The following is a 23436-nucleotide window of genomic DNA, read 5'->3' on the forward strand; positions in this document are numbered from 1 at the left end:
ATTTATATCTTACTTAGTATTAATAATTAATAAAACACAACTCCCACAGGAAAAAAAAACTAATACTATCTCATACTTGAAAAACTAAAATTATCTTAAATATATTTGTTCCATAAACTGCTATCTCATACGTAAGAATTTTACAACTTGTCCAACTAATTTTTAATAAAACTATACTAACATTATCATAAACTAGGTTTTGAACCCACGCTAAGCGTAGGTATATTTGATATATTTTGATAAAAATTATATATGATTGATTACGGTAATAAAATATTATCTCATAAAAAAAATTAAAATTAGTACTAAGGAAAAAAGTTAAATTTCAGATACACAATTTTTAAAAATATAAAAATCAGTTGTGTTATAAAATCAAATCTGATAAAAAAAAATCATAAATTTAACTTGACGTCCAGGCGAGGCAAATCAAACTGATGACCTCAAATATCCTAAACCATTTTCTTTGACATCCAGAAAAACGAAACAATTTTATAATCATGAATTTAACTCGTTTTCATATTTAATTGATCGCTACCACCTATGTTGTCGTGTTTTTTATTCATGTTTTTTTATTCTTCATATTCTTTTTTGTCATTTTCATTGTCAAATTTTGTGTTAATTGTCATCATAACTTTTACCGTTTGGTTCTTCGTTATACTCTTTTTCTTCTTCCTCCTCGTCAACTTCTTCATATTCTTCCACTGAAAAACCTTTTTTTAGACTACCACACAACTCCTTAACCCATCAAACTCCAAGAACAAAATCATTTCTTTTCTCATAAAATTTGTGAAATTAATGATTACTAGCATAGTCAACACATGCATCCAATTATTGACAATTTTATCCATATACTTATTTGGTTTTAGATCCACGCGTTTAGAAACTTCTCAAACCAAAATCCTTACTTGGTTTATAATTTTTATAAACATAATAAATATACTAATAATTATTTATTTAATATGAATCATATGATATATAGAAATATGAGTACACTATAAGAACATATTAATTATAAATAAATAATATCAATTATATTATATCATCAAATAATATTAACCGTATCATATTATCAAATAACCGTAACCGCTTGAACCCTAACCGTATTTAAACGTAACCGTTTATTAAACGGTTCTCGTTCAGGTTACAAAAATTTCTAACCATAACCAATGGTTAATAAACCTTAACCGTGACAACCATAACCCTGGTCATGCCTATGTATAGCTAATAAAACATGTGACTCAAACATCAAATTAAGGTCTTGCAATGTCAATCCTTCTTCCTCAGACCCAAAAATAAAAAATTAATGAAAGAATATCAACTCATCTATAAAATCATACACAAAAATATGTTTTACCGCTCATAAGAAATAAAAAGCACAAATGTAGATAAATAAGATAATTTATGTTTTGCATCAATATTTATAATATTTTTTAAACTTTTAAAAGGTTTTGAAATATAAAATTTGAACCTTTTAAAAATTTTCAATATTTATAATATTTTAAACTTTTAAAATTTAAAACTTATAATATTTAAAAACTTTTTAAAAGCTAAGAACTTTTAAATATTATAATATTTTTTTGAAACTGTTTAAAGTTTTAATTTGATCAAATAAAAAACCAGATCAAACCAAATAAAACTTTTAAACTTGAAAGCCTGATAAATCAAGATTTCCTGCTCATTCGTTGTTGGAAGCATATTAACCTTATTTATACTGGTTCTTAACCATTGTCTAAAAAAATTCTAACCGATGTGGGATATTGTGTTTAGTTCTTTGATTTCCATAAATTTAAAATTTTCCTTTTTCTAAAAAATTTTGTAAATTTAAAAAATATTAATGAATGACATGTCAAATAATGATAGGTTGTTTAAAATAATTATTAATATAGAAAATTCTGGAAATTGTATAAAATGTTAATAAGTGATATGTTAAATTTCTATTGGTTGTTTAAAATCCTATGTGGACGGCCTTAGGAGCTTATAGCTCCTACTTTTTATTAGTATAGATTAATAAAAAATTCATATAAGTTCATTACTTTTTTCTCAAAAAATTTAAGGTATCCTGAAAATTAGAAGGAAAAAATGAATTAGAGGTAAATTTAATAATCCCAATAAACTAAAAGAAGAATATATGCATATAAACATATGTTCTAAGTTACATAAACATATGATTTGTTTTAGAAAAGTTTGGCCTTATAATTAAATTTGACAAAAAAAATAGAAAATATGAGATAGTATATAGAATTGTCGTATAGTTTTATTTTATAATATGAAACATCCTCATAAAATTGAGATAACCTCATAAAATTAATTTTAATTTTTACAAAAATTAAAAGAAAAAGTTTTAACAGTAGAACAAAGTTAAATTAATGGTGGTATATTTGAAGAAATTATTTTTTATGAGACTATTTCTTTGTTTATATAGCGGTGAGTATTTACAATCCGTTTTCTTTTAGGATTAATAATTGATTTATAATTTATTTAATTATTATAGTATTATATTTATTAATTGTATAATTTATATAATCATCCTTTTTCTTGTAGAATTAGCATTATTTCTTCATATACATATTAAATTTATCATTTTATATTTTAAAATTGTTTAAATTTTGAATTTTCTTATGAATATATGATAAAATTGACACATATCGCGATCAGTTGAGTTACTAACTTTAAAAACCAAACATATATATATACACATATAACTCATTTAACTTTTAAGTTTGATTTTGTGGGTTAAACAGGCATTGTTTTGAACCATAGGGTAAATTTGCAAAGATACGTTTTTTTTGGAAGGAAAAAAAGAAAACAGTTTTTTTTTTTTTTGTAATTTTCTTGGATTTAAAATAATGTGGGAAAATAATAATATTATAAAAATATAAATACGCAAGTGCTAATGTTTTTGGGATAACCATAATAATATTAAGAATAATAAATAAGTGGAGAAATCATCGATTGTCCTTTGTTTCGCCTAACCCAGTTTTCCCCTAATAAATCTCACCATCGTTCACCATCCCAATTCTCTCAATTAGAGAGAGAGCGAATCAACCCTAAATCGAAACCTTGGGAGACGAACATACAACTCCTAACAATTTCCAATTTGTAATTTTCCTCGTCTTTTTTTTGTTCGTACCCAATTTTTATTTGATCTTGTTTTTGTTTGATGGATCGATTGATTAATTCTTGTGTTTGAAATTTTGATTTATATGTTTTTGAGGATTGTTATATATATCTGCCTTTGATTGTCGTTGATTTTTTTTTTTTTTTTGTGAATTTTGACATGAGATTTGGGTATTTTTGATTTGGGGGGGTTTTTAGGGTTAATTTAATTCTCTTTTAGGGAATAAGAGAACCTGATTTTTTTCTTAGATTCCAGATGTTTAAAGTTGGATTCGTGTTGTTTTGAACTTTGGGAATTATAAAAGTTAGAAAAGTTTCTTATTTAAGCCAAAACCTGTCAATTCGTCTATGGTTTTGTAATGAACTCTGATGATGTGGATTTGTCTAAAATCTCAGTTTTGAGGGTATTGTAGTCGAAGCCTGGGTTTTTTTTTTTTCTTGCTAATCCAATGTCTCTCAAGGTTAGGGTTCTAGTTTCTTATTTTTCCATGATGATGCAATTAGTTTACATGATTACTAACTTGACAGTGTTTTTATTGTATAAAGTTGTTTATTATCCAACCATGTGTTTAATGGTATGCGATAATGTTAATGCAGGTTTTAGGACAATTGGGTTGCCCTGCGGATTAGCGAGTAGTGATTTAAGTTATTTATGCCGAATTTGGTGTTGTCCCTCAAGGATTTTCTCTGTTTGAAACTGTTTACTTCGTTGGTGGTTGCATTTGCTCAGCAATTTAACAAGTGATCTTTGTCGTAAAGTTAAACAAGTTCAGGCGATCAAATAGTAAGAAAGTAGAATTTTCAACAGGCTGCTCTCCTGCGGTAAGCTTATTGCTTCTTTTTGATGTGTAAAGATTCTTCCGCTTGTCTTAGTTTTTGTGCTAGTCAGATATTCATAGCTTCTGTTTTTGGTGATGTGACATGAGAATCATATATGGTGTTACATACAATTTTGGTCTTCAATATGTTCTTGACTTTTTTTTGCTGCTACTTGCTTGATTTGAGATTTGTCTTGCAATTTTCCCCATTTGACTAAACAAAACATTAGTATTTTTAAACCTCAATTCAGTGTTTCTAACTTTCTCGATGCGTGAGTAGCTTACACAGTGCTTACAAGATGGCTGGTGTAAAGCGAAAATTAAGTACCGAGTCAGATGTTCATGCTCTTCACAAAGAACTGGATGAGGTTTCATGTCCTGTTTGTATGGATCACCCACATAATGCTGTTCTACTGCTGTGCAGCTCTCATGACAAAGGTTGCAGGTCCTACATCTGTGATACCAGTTACCGTCATTCCAATTGCCTCGACAGGTTTAAGAAACTGCACTCTGAATCATCAAACGACCCTACTCCCCAGGCGAACTTGGCTTCAAGGGAATACAACAATGAATCCCAATACGAGCATGGCACAGCCAGTCGAAGCAGTTTTCACCGAGGCTCTGCTGGGGATTCTGAATCTCTGAGGAGGAGAAGAAGAGTGGAGGAGGAAGAAGAACCGTCTGAAGATATCTCAAATTTGAAATGTCCTCTATGCCGGGGTACTGTTTTAGGATGGAAGGTTGTAGAAGAAGTAAGAACGTATCTTGATCTCAAGAACCGAAGTTGCTCCCGAGAATCTTGCTCATTTACTGGCAACTACCAAGATCTGCGTCGCCATGCCAGAAGGATACACCCAACAACTCGTCCTTCAGACACTGATCCATCAAGAGAGAGAGCTTGGAGGCGGCTTGAGAACCAGAGGGAGTACGGAGATATAGTCAGTGCAATACGTTCTGCCATGCCTGGTGCTGTTGTAGTAGGAGATTATGTTATAGAAAACGGAGATAGGTTCCCAGGTGAGAGGGAAGCAGCAGGAAATGGTGGGAGTGACCTGTGGACTACATTGGTACTGTTTCAGATGATTGGCTCTCTTGACAATGGAGGTTCTAGTGGTGGTGGTAGTGGCAGTGGCGGTGGATCAAGATCTCACAGGTCAAGGGCATGGAGGAATCATCGCCGTTCTTCAGATAGACGATACCTTTGGGGGGAGAATCTTTTGGGTCTACAAGATGAACATAATAACAACGATGATGAAGAGTTGCGTTTGCAGAACGATGGAGGTGATGCTTCTACTCATGTTCCAAGAAGACGAAGATTTGGACGTCCTAGATCAAGTGGAAATCATCCGCGATAAGCTTTGGTAAAATTAAATATAAAATCATTGGGTTTTGGTTGTAGAAACCTTTGTTATTACTGAAACCGGTTTTGTCTTTAGGTGCTATGATATCTCTCGGGTCAGAACCAGGCTGATGCAAAAGGGAAAAGGTTTTGCTGAAAACCCGAGAGCCTTAGGATTGTTTGGTATTTATGTAAATGTCATTTTGAGCCTTCTTAAGTCGCTCATTGTATACTAAGTAATGGTTTCTATACAATGTCTTTTGTTTCACATGGAAAAATGTTTTTTTTTTTTTTGGGTTGTTGCTATGAACTATGAAGTTTTTTTTATCTAGGAGGCTGGTTTCTTTAAACTAAGGTTAATCCTTTATCTAAAATGGACAAGTACATGGAAATTATAGCATAAATAAGAAAATGTCTAAAAAGAAAGAATTCTCAAGTTTGGTTAATTTGGCACACACAAAAAAAAAAATTGTCACTAGTCAAATAAATTACAAAGTTGTGACTTTTTTCTTCACTTGGCCAAGCAGTCATTGAAGATTTCTTATAAACAATGTAACCAATTTTTTTTGGTTTGGTAGATAGACGTAGAAACTATATGAACAAGTGTAACACATGTGTCTAAAACCAACCACGACATTGGTTAGATATCGTAATTGTGACTTAGGACCACCAAATCATAACATATAATTGTACTTGAAGCATGTAGAGGGTTGATATGGGGCCACGTCACACGTTATGACATGCGGGCATGAACCGTAACACGTTCGATCTCGCAGAGTTCGACGAACGGCATTGGAATTTAAATCGATACCGAAAGGTGTCTCCCCACACTCAAGTTTAGTAAGTGCGTTTTTGCTTTCATTTTCAATCAAAATTCTTGTACCAAACAAGAACCAAAGCTACACACAAATACACAATAACCTCCACAAGATTTTGTCCCGTCGATCTTATTAAGGATATGGAATCGTATAACATTTTCTCTCTTAAAGTTTATTCGGCTTTAATTGGGAATGAATGTCTAAAGGTATTAAAAATAGTTATGTAAGTTATCAATTATTGTAATGAACTCTTTACTAAAAATGTTCCATGTGGCTCTTGCATGTTCTTCGTAGACCCTTTACAATATTTATATACGAATTAGTCTTGATTAAGCAGACAACATCCGGTCATTTTGTGAATAGAATTGGTCAACCCTCCCTAAACATGATTATCTTGTTTTTATGAAGAACTAGGAAAATTGGGTGAATAGCCCATGTTGATTATCAACTTTCTCATATTACTCACATTTTTACTGCTGTTTTTCTTAATTAAGAAAACTAATTCTTATGACAAAATTGCCTTTGTCCCTCATTTCCCTCTTAGAACCTAGCCTACAAGCAAGAGTTTTCGTGCAAGCATTTTCCGGATTGACTCATATATTACTTATATACTAGTGTTACTTTCTTGTAACTTCCAGTAAAGGGATCCTAACACTTGATATTCTAATGCGGGAGATGGCTCCTCGCGTGACTTCTTACGGATCCAAAGTCTATGTGTCGTGCCACGCTTAGCTAGTATTATATTATTTGAAATCTATCCCCAACAAGTGACTTGAGTTACAACTAGTAAAACGGAGAGAGCTTACATACACATGTACTCATGCTATAAATCTTCTAGAAATTTCTAATTTCGAAAATATTTCAGTTTGAGGGACCCTATGAAATTAAATGACTTAACTTACAAGTGTGTGGCTGCGGGAAATGGCAACAAGGCCTTGATACGAAGTAGAGCTACAACCCACAACCCACAGAAGCATGTGTATGTATATAAACCCACTTTGGTGCAATGCCACGTTCATGAGTTTCCGTATACACCCCAAATTAGATTGAGTCAAACAAATTATTTAAAACACTTATATCTTCTTTAGTTTCCCAAGTCATCTCTTGTCTTCATCTTCTGATCCAAAGTCTCTAATTATATGTGTAAGGGGGAATCTGTTTGACACATTTGGGACAGATCTACATTTGACCCACCAGAAATATACAGAAGCGAATAATCACACAAGCCCTATACTATATTAAAACAAAAAAAGCATCTTCGGCCAGAACATGGAGGTTAGTCATAGTCACATGTGTTCCATATCGTTCACATGTGTCCATAACACAAAGGACCATATCTATAAGAGTTAATCTTTGTGGGTTTTGACCAGATCTTTCAATGGCTCTTTAAGTTAGGAAAGGAAACGGGGAGATCAGAGTCCAGTTCAGTCAGTGGCACTGATCAAACCACAACTCTAGCAAGTAAGTAACAACATATTTCTTGATCCTTAGTTCACAATGTACTAGAGGTCATATTTATATCTTACCTTATTATTACTAGAAAATTTGACATTTTTGTTTATATATTATATATGGTGAGTTTATGTAGATTATCTACTCTTGTAATTTTAAAATTTTAATAAACAAGTTTTTGGCTAATTAGTAATGATTATAGTGACCATTGTGTTTTCTGACAAAATACTTTGATAAATGTGATCAAGATTACACAGATCAGAGAACAAGAAGATCATCTACAAGAGGGTCTAAACATAGAAACAGTTACAGAGGAATCTGGTTATGGTGTAGAAAAGATGTAGCAAAGGCTTGTTTCTATAGCACACTGAATTTAAGAAGAGTTAGTAGCTTTAGGAGGGAACAGCTAGTTCGCACCATGGCAAAGATGAAAGCACAAAGAGGAGGAGGAGAAGAAGTGACATCAACAAGGTTTGATCCTAAAAAGGCTATCAAAGTCTTGGAACCGGAGAAACAAGACGAAGCCAATAAAGAGAAGGCGAAAAGCGAACAGAGCAAAGGTAAAGCCACACTTTTAAGAATGAAGGAGCTCATCAAATGGGCTGCAGCAGCCAAATCCGACAAAGCTGTCAAATTCTTTACTCCTAAGGTCTGTTTTTCTTTTTCTCATTGGCTCAAACCCATTAGATAACTCAAATGGATTAGTAACTAAACATATATGATATTTCAGATAATGATGGAGTTGAGAAACCGAAAAAAGTTGAAGATGATGAGAGAGGTGAATAATGAAGAGTCAACAAAAAGGATGAGTAGTGTATCGGGAAATATAAGTTTGAGATGGGAGAGTAGTGAGAGTTGCACAACACACTCTTCCTCTGATCAGATCTCTATAGTTTCTTCACCAGCAATCCTTGTTTCCTTGGGTCCTACGCCACTCTACCACTGCAGATCCAGGAAAGGCAACTGGATCACTACTGATTCTGAATGTAAGACCACATTATTCAATTTCATTTTAATTTTAAAAAAGAACTAAGAAATGTTTTTGAATTTCCTATACATATAACTTCTGTTTTTCTTTCAGAAACCCGTTTTTACATTTTAAATCACAGTGATTGATCACAAAATTTATATTCTTTTGCTATGTCTGATTTGTGTATTTATTTGTCTAAGTTCTTCTACGTAATTTGGATTTTGCAGTTGTGGTGTTAGAGTTATGAAGAGAAAAATTAGGTGTGGTGGATGAAGGCAACGACAAGGACAACCAATTGATTCTCATCCCTAGATAAATTTTGCAAGTAAAAATCCAATGCCACTGTAATTAACCTTTACCATTGTTCTTCGGTGATTTCAATTTTCTTTATGTACTATTATAGAATTGAGTATGATGAAGAAACTTACAAATATTACTTTCTTTTTAGCTTTAAAAATTAATCTGATAGACCGAATTGGATTGCCACTAGTAAAACGGTGTATATCATTGTTATTGTTATTGAAGATTTTTTTAGTGTGGTAGTGGGATGATGTAACATTCAGTCTAAAATTATAATCTGATTTAAAATTGTGTTATTAGGTCATATGGTTTATGGTATTGGCGGAAAAATCAAAATGGATTGGACTTCAAAATAAAGATTTAACAGAATACTGAAACAAGGCCGGGAATTAAAATTTTCTAGAAAATAAATTAATGATAAATCGAGAAAAAAACTCATTTGATTATTTTAAATTTAAGACGTTTGAATTCATGTGCTGATGCTGATCTAAATGAAAGCTACTAAAAGAATTTGCATAAAATACGGCATAAATTATGGATATAATGTTAACACTTTTTGGAATATAATACAAGTTTGTGAGATCATAAAGTATAAACCTCCAAAATGAATAATTTGCCTCTCTTTCAACCACCACGAGGATAAAAATCCTCAACCAACTCTAAACCATCTTGTTTAAATACTTGTGTTTAAACCTTTGCAAGTTAAAATCATATCGCAAAAAATGCAAAAACTTGTATATGATTCATTCAAGGTGCATTTGAAATATTGTCAACTTCTAAAGTTTACATAACTAAAATTTGTTTTTTAGGTGTGATTGGTTGGACCTTATGTTATTTTTCTACCGTTCTGATTTTTTTCTAAAGCCATAAATTTTTACGAATCATGTTTTCGAGAGTCATAAAATTTTACGGTTTTATCTATCATGTTGCCGTTTAAGTTTTTAAAATGCAACCCAAAAGAATGGATTGTTGTAGTTGTAGCAGGTGAAAATCCTACAGCCATATTCTTTTTGCTGTAGAATTTAGGTAGAATCTATAGATTCACCAAGTTTTTTAAATCCTGAATTTGCATCAAATAAGAAATAAATAAAAGATTTAAAAAAAAAACTATCAGTAGATTGTTTTTTATAAATGATGTGAAATGAATCAAGTTTACAAAACTTAAATTGGCACAAATCTAAATATTTTATCATGTTTTAAAAAAAAAAAAATCTACACCTACAAGGCTACAACCAACAAACCTGCATCAAAAATCTCAGCTACAATTTACCGGTAACCTTTTATTTATTTTCTTTTATTAATATAAATAGTATAAAATTGGATATATTGAAATTGCAATAAAAAAATAGTCCTATAATTATTAATTATTAATTAATAAATAATAAATAATTAATAATTAATAATCATAAGTGGAATTAACTATAGATTCATTTGAAAAAGCCTTTTACTGGCTAAAATACAAAATATTTTTGGAAAGAAAAAAAACCTTTGCTATCTATTTTTTGCAATAATTCATAAAAAGTAAAAACCGTACACTTTTCCATCTCCGAAATTCTTGGTCACACGTTCTCTCCATCGTTGCATCTTCTTCTTCTTCTTCGTCTTCTCCAAAACAACGAAATCAACAAAGAGGAGAACTCAAAAAAATGTCAGACATCAATCCAGAATTCGAATCATCGTCATCCTTCAACACACTAAACACCGACGTAACCGAATCAATCCTCTCCCATCTCCCAATCCCTTCCTTAGTCCGTTTCACTCTCGTCTCCAAGCTATGGCGTTCAATCATAACCTCTCTTCCTCCTCCTCCATCTTCATCATCACCATGGCTCTTCCTCTTCGGTATCCACAACACTTGCTCTTTCCACAACCAATCCTTCGCTTTCGATCCTCTCTCCAACTCCTGGCTCCGTCTCCCTTCCTCCTCCTCTTCCTCCGATCACCTCGTCGGATCTGATCGCTTCCTCTTCACCACCGCTCCTCGTTTCTCCTTCTCACCGATCCTCAAACCTAATTGGCGATTCACTTCCCCTGTTCGGTTTCCTCGAATCAACCCTCTGTTAAGCGTCTTCACGGCTCGTTCCGGCTCATCCAAGCTGATCCTCGTCGGTGGATCATCGCGAATCGGCGGATTAGTCGATATCGAGGAACGATTAGCTGTACAAATCTATGATCCGGTTATTGACTCGTGGGAGCTCTGTACACCACTCCCTGCTGATTTCAGATCTGGTCAGGATCATCAGACTCTAACCTCGGCTCTGTTTAGGAGAAGGTTCTACGTTTTCGATAACTATTCCTACTTTATATCGTCGTTTTGCTTGGATTCTTATACCTGGAGTGATGTTCAAACGCTTAAACCACCTGGACTCTCGTTTGCGTTCTTGAATTCGTGTAACGGTATGCTTGTTCTCGGTGGGATGTGTGGTTTCTCGTTTAATCTATGGAGAATCGAAGAAGGTTCTATGGAGTTTAGCGAAATCGCGGTTATGCCTGAGGATTTGTTGTTTGGATTAGTTGATAATGAGGATGATGAGGAAGAGGATAGTAACAAGTTTAGGAGTTTGAAATGTGTTGGCTCTGGGAATCTTGTTTATGTGTTTAATGATGATTGTCATAAGAAGTTTCCAGCTTGTGTTTGTGAGATTGGTGGTGAGAATGGCAAGTGTAGTTGGAGAAGAGTGCCTCGTTTGCCTTCTCCTGTTAATAAGTTTCATAAAGTTGTTAGTTTCTGCTCTACTGTATCTATTAGCGATGTTTTCCACCCCGAGGATGCTCAGATTGGTGGTTTGATCCGCGTTTGAGTTTATGCTTACTCATGCCACTGGTATGATCATCCATACCTTATCTCTCTCATTTGATTGAATTACAGTAGATTGAGAATCATTGTAATACCGCTTGTTAGGAGAAGTTTTCACCGGTGTTAGATGAAAATGTCATTGACGACGTTGTCACTTATTATATAGCCTTTGTTGTTTTAGTGATAGTACAGGGATAATGAACATTCTGTGTGTTGGTTTCACTAGGGCTTAGATAGAGAGATTCAGAAACCGAATTACATTTGAATCTTCGTGCTGCAGGGTCAGCTATTTAGAATCCAATCTTAGTGAATGTGTGTTAACAATTTCTTGAGCCAAAGCTGGCAAGCATTGATGAGTTCTTTTGGTACAGTTTATGGTGTACTACTACTAATGACTTCGTCATACCTTGTGACTTGGCAGAGATAATGTAAAGAGGAGAAGAAGAGAGGAGAAAAAATAAATGGGGTGTGTAATTAGCTGTAAACTGGATTCGAATTCTTCGTAAATGTTATGTTAATTCTTTGTTTTCTACTGTTTTCTGTATTGTGTACTTTAAAACTATAAAAGTTCACAGTTTCTTGTACCAAAGCAAGCTAACATTGTGATACGTTCTAATAAGGGAATGGAATATATCATTTTTCCACTCCTTTTCTTGCTCTTGCCGGATTTCTCGCCGGTTTGTACGATACTCTCTCTCGCGTTCGCTTTTTCTGTATTACAGAATCCTGATTTTGCGTAATTTCTCGTGATTCTGTGTTCGTCAGTGTTTACTATGGAGATTTCTCTGTATGACATTTTCTCTGTAAACATCATTGAGTCAGTCACTGAGTTATGTGGGTTTTGTTTTCTCTGCTTTCTCGTTTCTTATATCTCTTTCCTATCAAACCTTGTAATAACCTGTATATATTATATAACCTCCCAATCATTGTTTCATGTACAATCATAAAGGATATTGACTTAATCTTAATGTCATACACATTGAGTCACAAATGATTATTGAAATGTATTATCTCTTGATTTTTGAGGCTTGTTTGTTTGTTTCCTCCTAGGTTTTAATATTTATGTTCTGTGACTGGTTTAAGTTAGAAAGCTTGGTCTCTTTAGATGTTTATCCCGAGTTATTCTTGTGTTTCTCTCTATACTGTGATTTAATAACGCGTTGTCTGCATTTTGTGAGATAACTTGGTCCTTTTAGACTTCTCTTCTTCAAGAATATTAGGATGCCCTTCTCTTCATTCTCCATTTTCTCTCTGTTGATTTTTATCCCTACATTCTCTGATGTTCTAATGTGGTGCTGTTTCAAAACCTGTTTATGTCATCTAGTTTCTCCCATTGTTTCATGTAAGAAATGTAAATCTCAAGTTTGAGTGATGTTGTTTTTATCAGCTTTTCAGGTTTGTTTGTCTCCTAAGTTGTATGTATTTGTGTTATGTGACTAATTTTTTCTTCCTTAGATCCAGGGTAAGATGACTTCGACTTTGAACGCTAGCAGCGGAGATGTGAAGGCAGAGGCGATAATTTTTCAGCAGACAGCAGCCGAGGGGTCAAAACCACAGGATTTGGCTGCCAACCTCGAGTAATATTGAACCCAAACCTCATCTATAGATTTCTCTCTATCAACTTCTTGATGCTATCAAATCAATATTTCTCTCAGGATTCAAGGTCGGTACCGCAGCCAGCATCATAGACCTCCTCATTCAAAGCGGAGGGCTTCCAGACATTCAAAGCCGTGGTCCAAACCACAGCATGTGTTATATCAAAACGATGAGGGGATGCTTATCGCCCACGAGAAATTTTTTCGTTTGCTCGAGGAAGCCCGTCCTGTGATCCAAGAAATGATGCGTTCAGGCGTTCAGCTTTGAATGCTAGCCATGGAGATGTGAAGCAGGCAGAGGTGGAGGTGAAGATTCCGAAGCAGCCTGCAGCGAAGATGGTGGTGGAGCCGATAGCATCCACGGTATTCTTGAGTGACTCAGACGAGGAGGCGATAGTTACCGCCCACGAGAAATATATACGCTTGCTCGAGGAAGCCGGTCGTGACATCCAAAATAAGATGACTTTGACTCTGAACGATGGAGATGTGAAGGCAGAGGCCAACCTCGAGTAAATATTGAACCCAAAACTCATTTGTATATCTCTCTCTATTAAACTTCTTGATGCTATCAAGTCAATATTTCTGTCAGGGTTCAAGGTCTGTACTGCAGCCAGCAGCGTAGACCTCCTCATTCAAAGCGCAGGGCTTCCAGACATTCAAAGCCGTGGTCTAAATCACAGCATGTGTTATTTCAAAACAATGAGGAAGCCGGTCCGGAGATCCAGGATAAGATGAGTTCATCTTTGAATGCTACCTATGAAGATGTGAACGCGGAGGAGATGATTTTGCAGCAGCCGGGGAAGGCGTCGCCGACCTCGAGTAACTAATGATTGAACCCAAAATTCATCTGTTAATTTCTATCTAGTGACTTCTTGATGCTAACGAATTAATATGAATTATTCGATGATGCATCCTAAAAGTATCATATTAGCAAGAAGCAAACTTGATATCATTATATGGGTGCCTTAATTATATTAATTAACTACGAACTACAGATATGTCTGGTGTGCGAGCGAGTCATCGACGGTGTCATCCTTTTCCCTAAGGATTTGGAAGGTGTAATTCTTCAGTTATACGCATGCTTCTTACCAGCGGTTACGCCCACTAAACCGAGCACTTGAATTAAGCAAAAAGGGTTTATTTTCAAGTGTTCTGTATAACTAATTAAGCTTTACACAAAAGCTTCAAGTTTACAAGAGAGGGAAAGAAGTTTTCAATCAAGTTTGTTTAGTCTGAGATAAAAATTGGTATTCGTTCCCTTTAACGTCATCTGTGTAAAGAGTAGTGAAGTTTAATTTTTTTCCATATGATTTGGTGACGAGAGAGAGCCATGTAAAAGCTCCATTTAATTTTATGGGCATTTGTTTTCTCATAATGTATGCACGTATATTAGCTGCATGTGTTGTGCACTATGATTTCGGATTTAGTATATTAGCTGCATGTGTACTATATGATAAATAATAGTAATAATCTATATTAACATTTTTGAAGTATATTTTGGTTTATGCCCTTTAAATTTTAATTATTTAATTTTTTTTTACAACATTAACCCCTAAAACAATTCCATAAATAACATTGCAGAGAAACTCAAATACTAAACTTTCTTAAATTGACCAACATTTGTTACATTTATTGCCATAAAATCTTAACAACATCTATACATTCCGATTTTTCCAAAAACAACTCTACCCATTAAAGTTTTAACCCATTAAATCTCCAAAACTATTTTTATGGATGCTAGAATCTCTCAAATTTAAATAATATACAACAAATTTTCCATAACAAAAGTTTACAATATCCATAATTATATTAACATTAATAAATTTCCTAAACCGAAAATCTAATTATAAAATGTCACATTAAATATGTTGAAAACCCCCATATAATTTGGTATATTTTTTATTTTTTGAGGAATTACCAAAAAAATTAAAATTCTATTAATTATCATAAACTATATATATTGACATGGAAAAATTATAAACTATATAAGTATGCTAATTTGGTAAAACAATTAACATAATTAAATTTGATAAAAAAACTTATTTTGATTATTTTTTTTTACGCAAAAATTTAATTTGATTTTGGTGAGACGGGTTGGCATTAATCCTATATAGGGAGTTAAGTGGAATTGTTTTTTTTTAAAACAATTTTAGATGTGTACAAGCAGATAAATGTATTACTAGACTCTACATATACCACACAGGTTAAAACCTTGAAAACACTACAAAAATCCTATACTTTGAATACTTATATCAAATACCTGTAAAATTTTATATTTTTAAAATTAATAAAACAATAATAAAATAATAATATAAATTTTAAAATTTTAAAATTAAAAATATTGTCCTGCGGTGTACCGCCGGTTAAATCCTAGTAAAATCCATTAGATTATTTTTTTTGGAAAGACAAAGAAATTAGGTCAATAATCCGTCCATTACAATTATCATATCTCGATCATTTTTATTTGAGATTGTCTAAAACTCTTGTCTCAAGTTTGTCACCACCATTTGAACTTCATAAACATGCTCAACAAATTTTTATATAATCTCCATTATCTTTGGCTCCTTGTGCGCTCTTACAATTGACTTTATATGCATTATTTAATGGGTTATTTGTATTTTTAGTACGTTTTAGAAACAAAATTAAAAAAGTAGTATGTTTACTATTTAAAATTATAGAAATAGGTGTAAGACCCATGTGAGAGAGGGAGTAAACGTGAGTGCGAGAGATAAAGGAAAAAATAATATAATAATAATTTTTTTTTATTATACTTCCTCATATTTAGTTACTTAAATACTTGATAATATAATATTTTTTTCTATTTTTTGTTCAGATCTTTATAATTTGATATACATTTTGTTTATGATTTAAATATATTTTATATCACAACTGATGCATATGATTGTTCTTCACACATTTTTTGCTGGATGGTTTTTAATCCGTACACTGGATGGTTTTGATCTATACACGTTCATTGCTGGATGCTTTTAATTATACAAATTTTTTGTTGGAATTGATATGTAATAAATGTTGTAGATAACTTTGGTTTGAAATCAAGTTAGTGCTGAAAACCATCCAGCCATAAACATGTATAAATCAAAACTATCCAATGTACGGATTAAAAGGCATGCAGTGTACGGATTAAAAACCAAAATTTTACATCACAATCATATACATCAGTTGTGATATAATATATATTTTAAAATAATAAAACAAAATGCATATCAAATTATAAAGAAAAAATCATAAAAATATTTTATTTCTAAAAAGTTTTAGAAAAATATAATTATTAACAAATATTTTAATGATAGAAGAGAAGAGATATGGTAAAATAAAAAAATAATATACCATACCCCACTTCCTCTCTCATACACCAAATCTATACCCTACTTCTCTCTCATACACCATATTTATACTCCATTTCTCTCTCATACACCATATTTATACCCTATTTCTCTCTCACCCTCTCACATTTTCTCCCTCTCTCACAAACTCTATCTCTCACATGGGTCCTACAGCTATTTCTATAATTTCAAATAGTAAACATACTACTTCTTTAATTTTGTTTCTAAAACGTACTAAAAATACAAATGACCCATTTAATTTCCACTATAATCCACTATTTAATTTCCTTCATATGCATTTAGTGCATTGAAATGCATTTGGTATCTCCACATCTTCCTACTTAGTTTAGTTATGTCACATTATGAGGAATTTGGTTCACCTTTGGAATGGTCTTTGATGTAATTTTGAGAAGATGCCAAAAAATCTTCAATTTTATCTAGAACAAAGAAAATATTTTTTTCAAAGAAAACACATGTAACTAAGAATCAATATGAAATAACCATCTAAGGAACATTAAACAATATGAAATGTTTCACAAAAAAAACACTAAAAGACTAAATCCAAGTGCTAATATAAATTATATATGTAGAATTAAGCGAACATGATTTGGGCAAAACTCTTAATTGTGTGTTATTTATCTCAAGAGAATTGATACAATATAGGCTAACTTATATTTAACCTAATTAGAATAGAAAATTGATAAACATCAATAAGTAAAAATTTTAAATCTCTTAATCCTTACCACACTAGGACTTCTAGAATATTTTTTGGCTTGGACTTCACGGGTTCACTTCAATAACGGACTTTGATGATCCATAATAGTTAGTTCGTATGATACACATCTTGCTGTCCATTCCAACTTTGCAATCATAAAACATAACACATATGTCGTGGAAAACGTATCAAAGGACGGACAAATCATGTCAATAGCTCCTCATGGTAAAAACTTCAATTTTTAAAAGAGTGATGAAACTTCAGCTCGTTTTCAGTCTTGGTAAAAAGAAGTAACAACATCATGTGGGTGAAAATCCTACATATTCACAAATAATTGTCCTAACCTCGAACTGTCCACAAATCGGACTAATAATAACCTAAAACATGAGCGTTCCAATAAACTCTCATAATTATTAAACCATAACTAAACTCTCCCTAAATAAGAGAAACCATAAACAAATAAAAAATATTAAGAGATTATAATCAAGAATATATAAGAGAAAACAAACAACAATGACAAATTTTTAGTTATTTAAAAAACAAGATATATCATTAAAAAGACAAATAAGATATTTTAATAAAATAATTGGTTGTAAAATATATTTTACCTTAATTAAAATTATAATATTAAAATTCAAATTTTCTACAAAACATATATTTAATTGTGGTAAAAAAAATTATCTTGATAAAATAAACTTTAAGAGTTCACAGATGATACGGTGGAATATGTTAGAATTAACATTAATTCGATGTAAGATGATAGTGTTAATCTCTTTTGACACTTCTAGCTAGCTCTAAATGTGTATGCACAATATTAAATTACCAAGTTACACATATAACTTGGGACAAATCTAAAAATATTAGAAATTCAGATTATATAACTTTCATAATAAACAAGAAAGCCTACAAATCTAACATCACTATATGTAAAAAAAAAAAAAAATCACGGGTTAAATCTTAGTGTATATATATATATATATATATATATATATATATACTTTAATTGAAAAACTTCTTATAAGACTAACCAATCATGCAAAGCTTTATACAAAGATAAAGCATCAAAGGGGGTGAAAAAGTTGTCCATCTTTTCAATTTCTCATTCATCCATTTTCGCATGATACCAATTCTTGTGATGACCATATAACTCACTCTGGCTTCGAGCCTAAGGGATATACAAGGTTAGATGCAAAACTTCTTAGTTATTAAAGAATTAAAAAATAATAATAATAATAATAACCATGGACCTTTTGTTTCTTACATACAGTCTTCTTGTATAAATGATTGAATATTCAAGTTACTTCATAAAAAATGGTTTATAAGTTTTATGTTACTTCAAAGCCAACATTATTATCTATATACAGCTAACTTTTTTTCATTTTTTAAAATTTTCTGATGAAGCATCATTGTCAAGAATAAAGCCAATACTCCATAATCTAGAGAAAACATATCGTTGCAAAATCTTCTCATTTTATTTTAGGTTCAAAATTTCATAAAACATCTTACTTTTCTGTTTCACATCACATGCCATCATTGTAAAATAATTGCGATAAAACTGTTTTGGTTTGGTTTGGTTGGAGTGTAGTGGAAGCCTACGGGACCCCATATTTTCCCTAACATTTTTCAAATTGACTGGTGAAAGCTACACTACAAATCATAGATATGATGTCCTTTTGTTCACGACGAAAATCTGTCATTTTACGTAGAGAAAACTTTATCATTGCTTCTAATATAATCTTTGCTTTTAATTTCTCCTCCTTAGTAGTTCAATTAATTAAGAAAACATAACAAAATAACCTTAAATAAAACTCTTTAAGTATTACGTAGTTGAAATATCTTGTTGCGAGTCATCTGATTGCCCCGAAGATTTTCGAGTGTGGACGATTTTTTCAAAGAGCCAAATCAAACAACTTTAAAGTGTGACTTGATTGTAACGATTGGTGGACAGAAGAAAGAAGAAGAAAAAATCATTATAAAATAAATGGAAGATACATGGTGGAAAGAAATATGCGTAAAGCTTCGGAGGTAAAAGAAAAAAAAAAAAAGTAGATAAAAAAAGTAAAGATAAAAAGTTTGTCTAGAAATGGGAGATCACGATAGGACCAATCTTTTAGCTCTTCATGCGTTTCGCTAAATGTTGAAGTAAAATATGACTTATCGATACCACCCATTTGGTGGTGGCCTCCTTACAACAATCTTTACATACGCGCACGCTTGCATACATAGATAGATGGATATGATATATCTATGTTTTAAGTTTTAACTATACATCTTTTAGTGAAAATATATATAAATCTATCGACATCCATAACAGTTTTTCTAATTATGATGACATATTACACTAAAGAAAGTTTAAAACTACAAATTAATCATGTAATAACCTAGAGAACATATCTAGCTATATACACTACCAAATTATTGTCTATGAAACATAGGGACAAATGGTGAGATAATTTTACTGGAACGAGCATGTGCAGAGACTTTTAAAAAGCCTTGAGTCAAGCACAAATAATATATGAAGTGCATGCATGAGTTAATTGTTTCTAGCACATCAAACTTTCTTTCATCAACGATTCAGAATTACTCTCATATATGTTCGTGGACCTAAGTTTTATCTTTGTAATTTTGTTAATTTTTCTAAATATATATTCTTTTGTTACGAAAGTCAATATATAACTAGATGTTGTCTCAAAGTTAGAAATGGAATATGTACATGTACTCACATCATAAATTTGTGCCGAGACTGTAGTTATATTTATGCGTGCACAACAACTGAATTATATTTGCTACCTTTATATAATCAAACGATTTCGTCTTTTATATGTTTTCAACATTCCACCTTTTCTATAGGATATAAAACTTTTCACCAATATTTATACTTAATTACATTCATAATAACTTATGTTTACTATTATAAAATCTGTAAATTTATAAGTACATACTTATCTACAAATATAGGTATAGTTGCAGGTTAACCTTATGTGTACCGTGTAATTGGAATCTTGTCAGTTGTTGTCAATGTGAATGGCATGGCAACAAACAATGCAGTATGAAATAAAGAAAACATAGAGACGAAGGCTNATCAAATATTCACGAGTGTGAAAATTTGAAAACCTCTCTCTCTCTCTCTTCTCCTTCTTTTTATTTGTTCTCTTTATCTCAAGCTCATTCTTCTTCTTAGTTACTAGAACTCTCTCTCTTTTGTTTCATCTTATTCTTTCTTCCTTTTTTTTTGCTTATCACGCGGCTCTGACCAGCTTNATACTCGAATAGTATTGTTTATTGTTCCTCTGTCTACCAAATCGAATATTATTCTATCTTCTTAACATTTTAGTGATAGTAGATATAGCACGAAAGACATCACCGGATGATTGCTTCTTCCATACACTAATGGCCGTCATCACCGCCCTTTTTTGTTTTAGACGCTTACTCTTATTCAATCAATCCTATTATTTGTTTTAAGCTAATGTATAAAAATAAACTTTTACCAAAATGTACCAAAGTAGACATCTATGTATATATGATTCTTTAACATTTAAACAGCATACATGTATATATGTATCATTGACATCATGCAAAAAAAAAAAGGCATTGGGTTTTAAGGATCCAATTCTTTTTATTCTATTGTCCATTAGAAAAATTGTGATATCTACCAAATACAATCAATTTACATATTTCAATTTAATGTTTTTTTATAAAAACTTTTAAACCAAATACTGTTTTATTCTCCTGTATTACTGTCCTCATTTTTTCAAAGTGTGTCAATTCATTATCATTCATCACATTTCAGGTATATCATATCATAGTATAAACAAACAGGGTATAATTTGACTTTCATCCATAATGAAAAAATAAGCATAGTTTAATTATAAACAATAATTTTTCTACTTTGACTAGTATTTGATACACGTTGATGTACAATTGGTGTTTGTCACATTAGTCAAAGAAATATTCTTCTTGGAAAAAGAGAATATGAAAAGAAATGTAAAATTAAAAGAAGAGAAAAGAAAGCAAGAACCCTGCTTTCTTCCACCTCCTCTCCTTTGATTTTTATTTTATCACCTTTGCTTTTTGTCTAAGCTTTTTAAGATTCGCGCATAATGACCCAATTACCACTACACGCTTTGTCCTTTTCGTTGAGATTGCTCGTTCCACAGTGGCAGGCCTACCGACAATTCTATGTCTTTTCAGGGGCTAAACAGTAATATCCATCCCAAAGAAAATTAGGAAAATGTTTTGTCTCAGCGTTGTTCAAACCCTAATCTGAATTCACCATATATGTCCATTCACTCCAGGCGATATGATGCTTGCAGGGTGCTTTTGGTAAATTATATAACTCGTGACTATTCTGCATACATCTTTAATTTAGCATACGTTGTTTGGTTTACTTTATCAATCAAATATTCACGAGTGTGAAAATTTGAAAACCTCTCTCTCTCTCTCTCTCTCTTCTCCTTTTTCTTTGTTCTCTTTATCTCAAGCTCATTCCTCTTCTTAGTTAATTACTAGACCTCTCTCTCTTTTGTTTCATCTTATTCTTTCTTCGTTTTTTGTTTTACTTATCTCGCGGCTCTGACCAGCTCTCAAGTTGTTCGTGGCTGGTTAATGGATATTGAACCCTCTTGGGATCTTGGGGGGGTGGTTTCTTTTTCTAAATTGCATGGCAACATCAATTGACCAAACCAATACCAAATCATCACATGCTCGTGCTCTTCCCCTTCTCCTCATCTTCTTATCTTTCCTTCTCTTCATTAGCCTTACAATCCCCATGACTCGTCCTCAGGTCACATCTACGGTTGCTCCTTTTAAGAGGGTTCTCCTTGAACCTTCGGTTTCAGCTTCAGTAACAATGGATCTACATCCAAACGCTCGCACACGACACAGCCGCACTTCTAGAAGGAGAGAGTTTGGAAATGATGCTCATGAGGTTCCTAGTGGTCCAAACCCTATTTCCAACTAGGTGAGTTGGCACATCTGGTTTTACCGGTGAGTTTGAAGGATAAGTTATTATAGATCAATATTATATGTATATTGGGGAAGCTTCGGATCGATGGAGATTAGAGAGAAGCTTAATTATTATGGATTTTGTTTTGTTTTTTTTGGCTATGAATTATCATGGATTTGGTATATATATCTTTGGATCGATCAATTTGGTACCCTTCCATTTCCTTTTTAAATCTTTAGTTCGTTTTAATATTGCTTCCTCCATCTTTTAAGTTTTGAAGTTAGAGTTGTAAAGAAGAGATATACTCTAAATGGTTCACTTGTGTGTATGTAGCCACCTCTTATATATTTCCTTCGCAAAAGCATATGGTGCATATAGAATCCTTTGTTGTTAGATTTATCTAATGATAGTTAAATCATTAGTATAAAACTTGGACCATTGACCAAAAGACCCTATTTGTAACACTAAGTGAATGACATTGAAGATCTCGAGGCATTTCCCAAATAATTGTTGGANTTCTTGGAAAAAGAGAATATGAAAAGAAATGTAAAATTAAAAGAAGAGAAAAGAAAGCAAGAACCCTGCTTTCTTCCACCTCCTCTCCTTTGATTTTTATTTTATCACCTTTGCTTTTTGTCTAAGCTTTTTAAGATTCGCGCATAATGACCCAATTACCACTACACGCTTTGTCCTTTTCGTTGAGATTGCTCGTTCCACAGTGGCAGGCCTACCGACAATTCTATGTCTTTTCAGGGGCTAAACAGTAATATCCATCCCAAAGAAAATTAGGAAAATGTTTTGTCTCAGCGTTGTTCAAACCCTAATCTGAATTCACCATATATGTCCATTCACTCCAGGCGATATGATGCTTGCAGGGTGCTTTTGGTAAATTATATAACTCGTGACTATTCTGCATACATCTTTAATTNTTCATACATACCAACCGGTAATACGCTGTACGATTCGACACAGAAGTGTGAAGCCCCATTTATTTTTTTTCAATGATTTTTTTTTTTTTTTTGTACTTTTTTTTCACTGTAAAAGCATATATCCAAAAAAATGTGGATCAGCTTTTTCTTTCGTTGGGTTGAACGACATGGGACTGTAGAAGAGAAGAAGCATAATTATTAGACAAGAATCACTTCCTAACATAGCTTTTTGTCTTGTCAAAGCACAGTGTCCCAGAAGAAAAACCAAAAGCTAAATAAGAAAAAGTGATGATTTGA

At 32.4% G+C, this 23436-nt stretch overlaps 4 protein-coding genes across 8 annotated transcripts; all 4 read left to right on the plus strand.

Annotated features, from left to right (window-relative positions):
• On the plus strand, positions 2927 to 5580 carry LOC104766402. Of its 3 annotated transcripts, none has more exons than XM_010490280.2 (3): positions 2927 to 3099; positions 3715 to 5296; positions 5372 to 5580. In XM_010490280.2, exon 2 carries the CDS (start codon positions 4235 to 4237, stop codon positions 5288 to 5290), a length of 1056 nt encoding a protein of 351 aa, XP_010488582.1. In that variant the 5' UTR covers positions 2927 to 3099; positions 3715 to 4234; the 3' UTR covers positions 5291 to 5296; positions 5372 to 5580. The 3 variants fall into 3 exon arrangements, with proteins under 3 accessions (XP_010488582.1, XP_010488583.1, XP_010488584.1); XM_010490281.2 differs by having other exon boundaries at positions 3715 to 3939; positions 4216 to 5580; XM_010490282.2 differs by lacking the exon at positions 2927 to 3099 and adding an exon at positions 3154 to 3578 and having other exon boundaries at positions 3715 to 5580.
• LOC104766403 lies at positions 7371 to 9061 on the plus strand. The gene is made up of 4 exons (XM_010490284.2): positions 7371 to 7553; positions 7793 to 8193; positions 8275 to 8530; positions 8742 to 9061. The coding sequence occupies exons 2-4, from the start codon at positions 7963 to 7965 to the stop codon at positions 8759 to 8761; spliced, it is 507 nt and encodes a 168-aa protein (XP_010488586.1). The 5' UTR covers positions 7371 to 7553; positions 7793 to 7962; the 3' UTR covers positions 8762 to 9061.
• Positions 10337 to 14116, plus strand: LOC104766405 (F-box/kelch-repeat protein At3g24760-like). Of its 3 annotated transcripts, XR_002036663.1 has the most exons (4): positions 10337 to 11638; positions 13067 to 13188; positions 13267 to 13715; positions 13796 to 14116. XR_002036663.1 is itself a non-coding variant. In XM_010490286.2 (2 exons), exon 1 carries the CDS (start codon positions 10461 to 10463, stop codon positions 11613 to 11615), a length of 1155 nt encoding a protein of 384 aa, XP_010488588.1. In that variant the 5' UTR covers positions 10337 to 10460; the 3' UTR covers positions 11616 to 11638; positions 11983 to 12260. The 3 variants fall into 3 exon arrangements, 2 of the variants coding, with proteins under 2 accessions (XP_010488588.1, XP_010488587.1); XM_010490286.2 differs by lacking the exons at positions 13067 to 13188; positions 13267 to 13715; positions 13796 to 14116 and adding an exon at positions 11983 to 12260; XM_010490285.2 differs by lacking the exons at positions 13067 to 13188; positions 13267 to 13715; positions 13796 to 14116 and adding an exon at positions 12033 to 12260 and having other exon boundaries at positions 10339 to 11638.
• LOC104766406 (CLAVATA3/ESR (CLE)-related protein 41-like) lies at positions 21593 to 22542 on the plus strand. The gene has a single exon (XM_010490288.2). The coding sequence runs from the start codon at positions 21926 to 21928 to the stop codon at positions 22223 to 22225; it is 300 nt and encodes a 99-aa protein (XP_010488590.1). The 5' UTR covers positions 21593 to 21925; the 3' UTR covers positions 22226 to 22542.

Source organism: Camelina sativa, chromosome 19 (assembly GCF_000633955.1).
Source record: "Camelina sativa cultivar DH55 chromosome 19, Cs, whole genome shotgun sequence".
Lineage (NCBI taxonomy): Eukaryota > Viridiplantae > Streptophyta > Magnoliopsida > Brassicales > Brassicaceae > Camelina > Camelina sativa.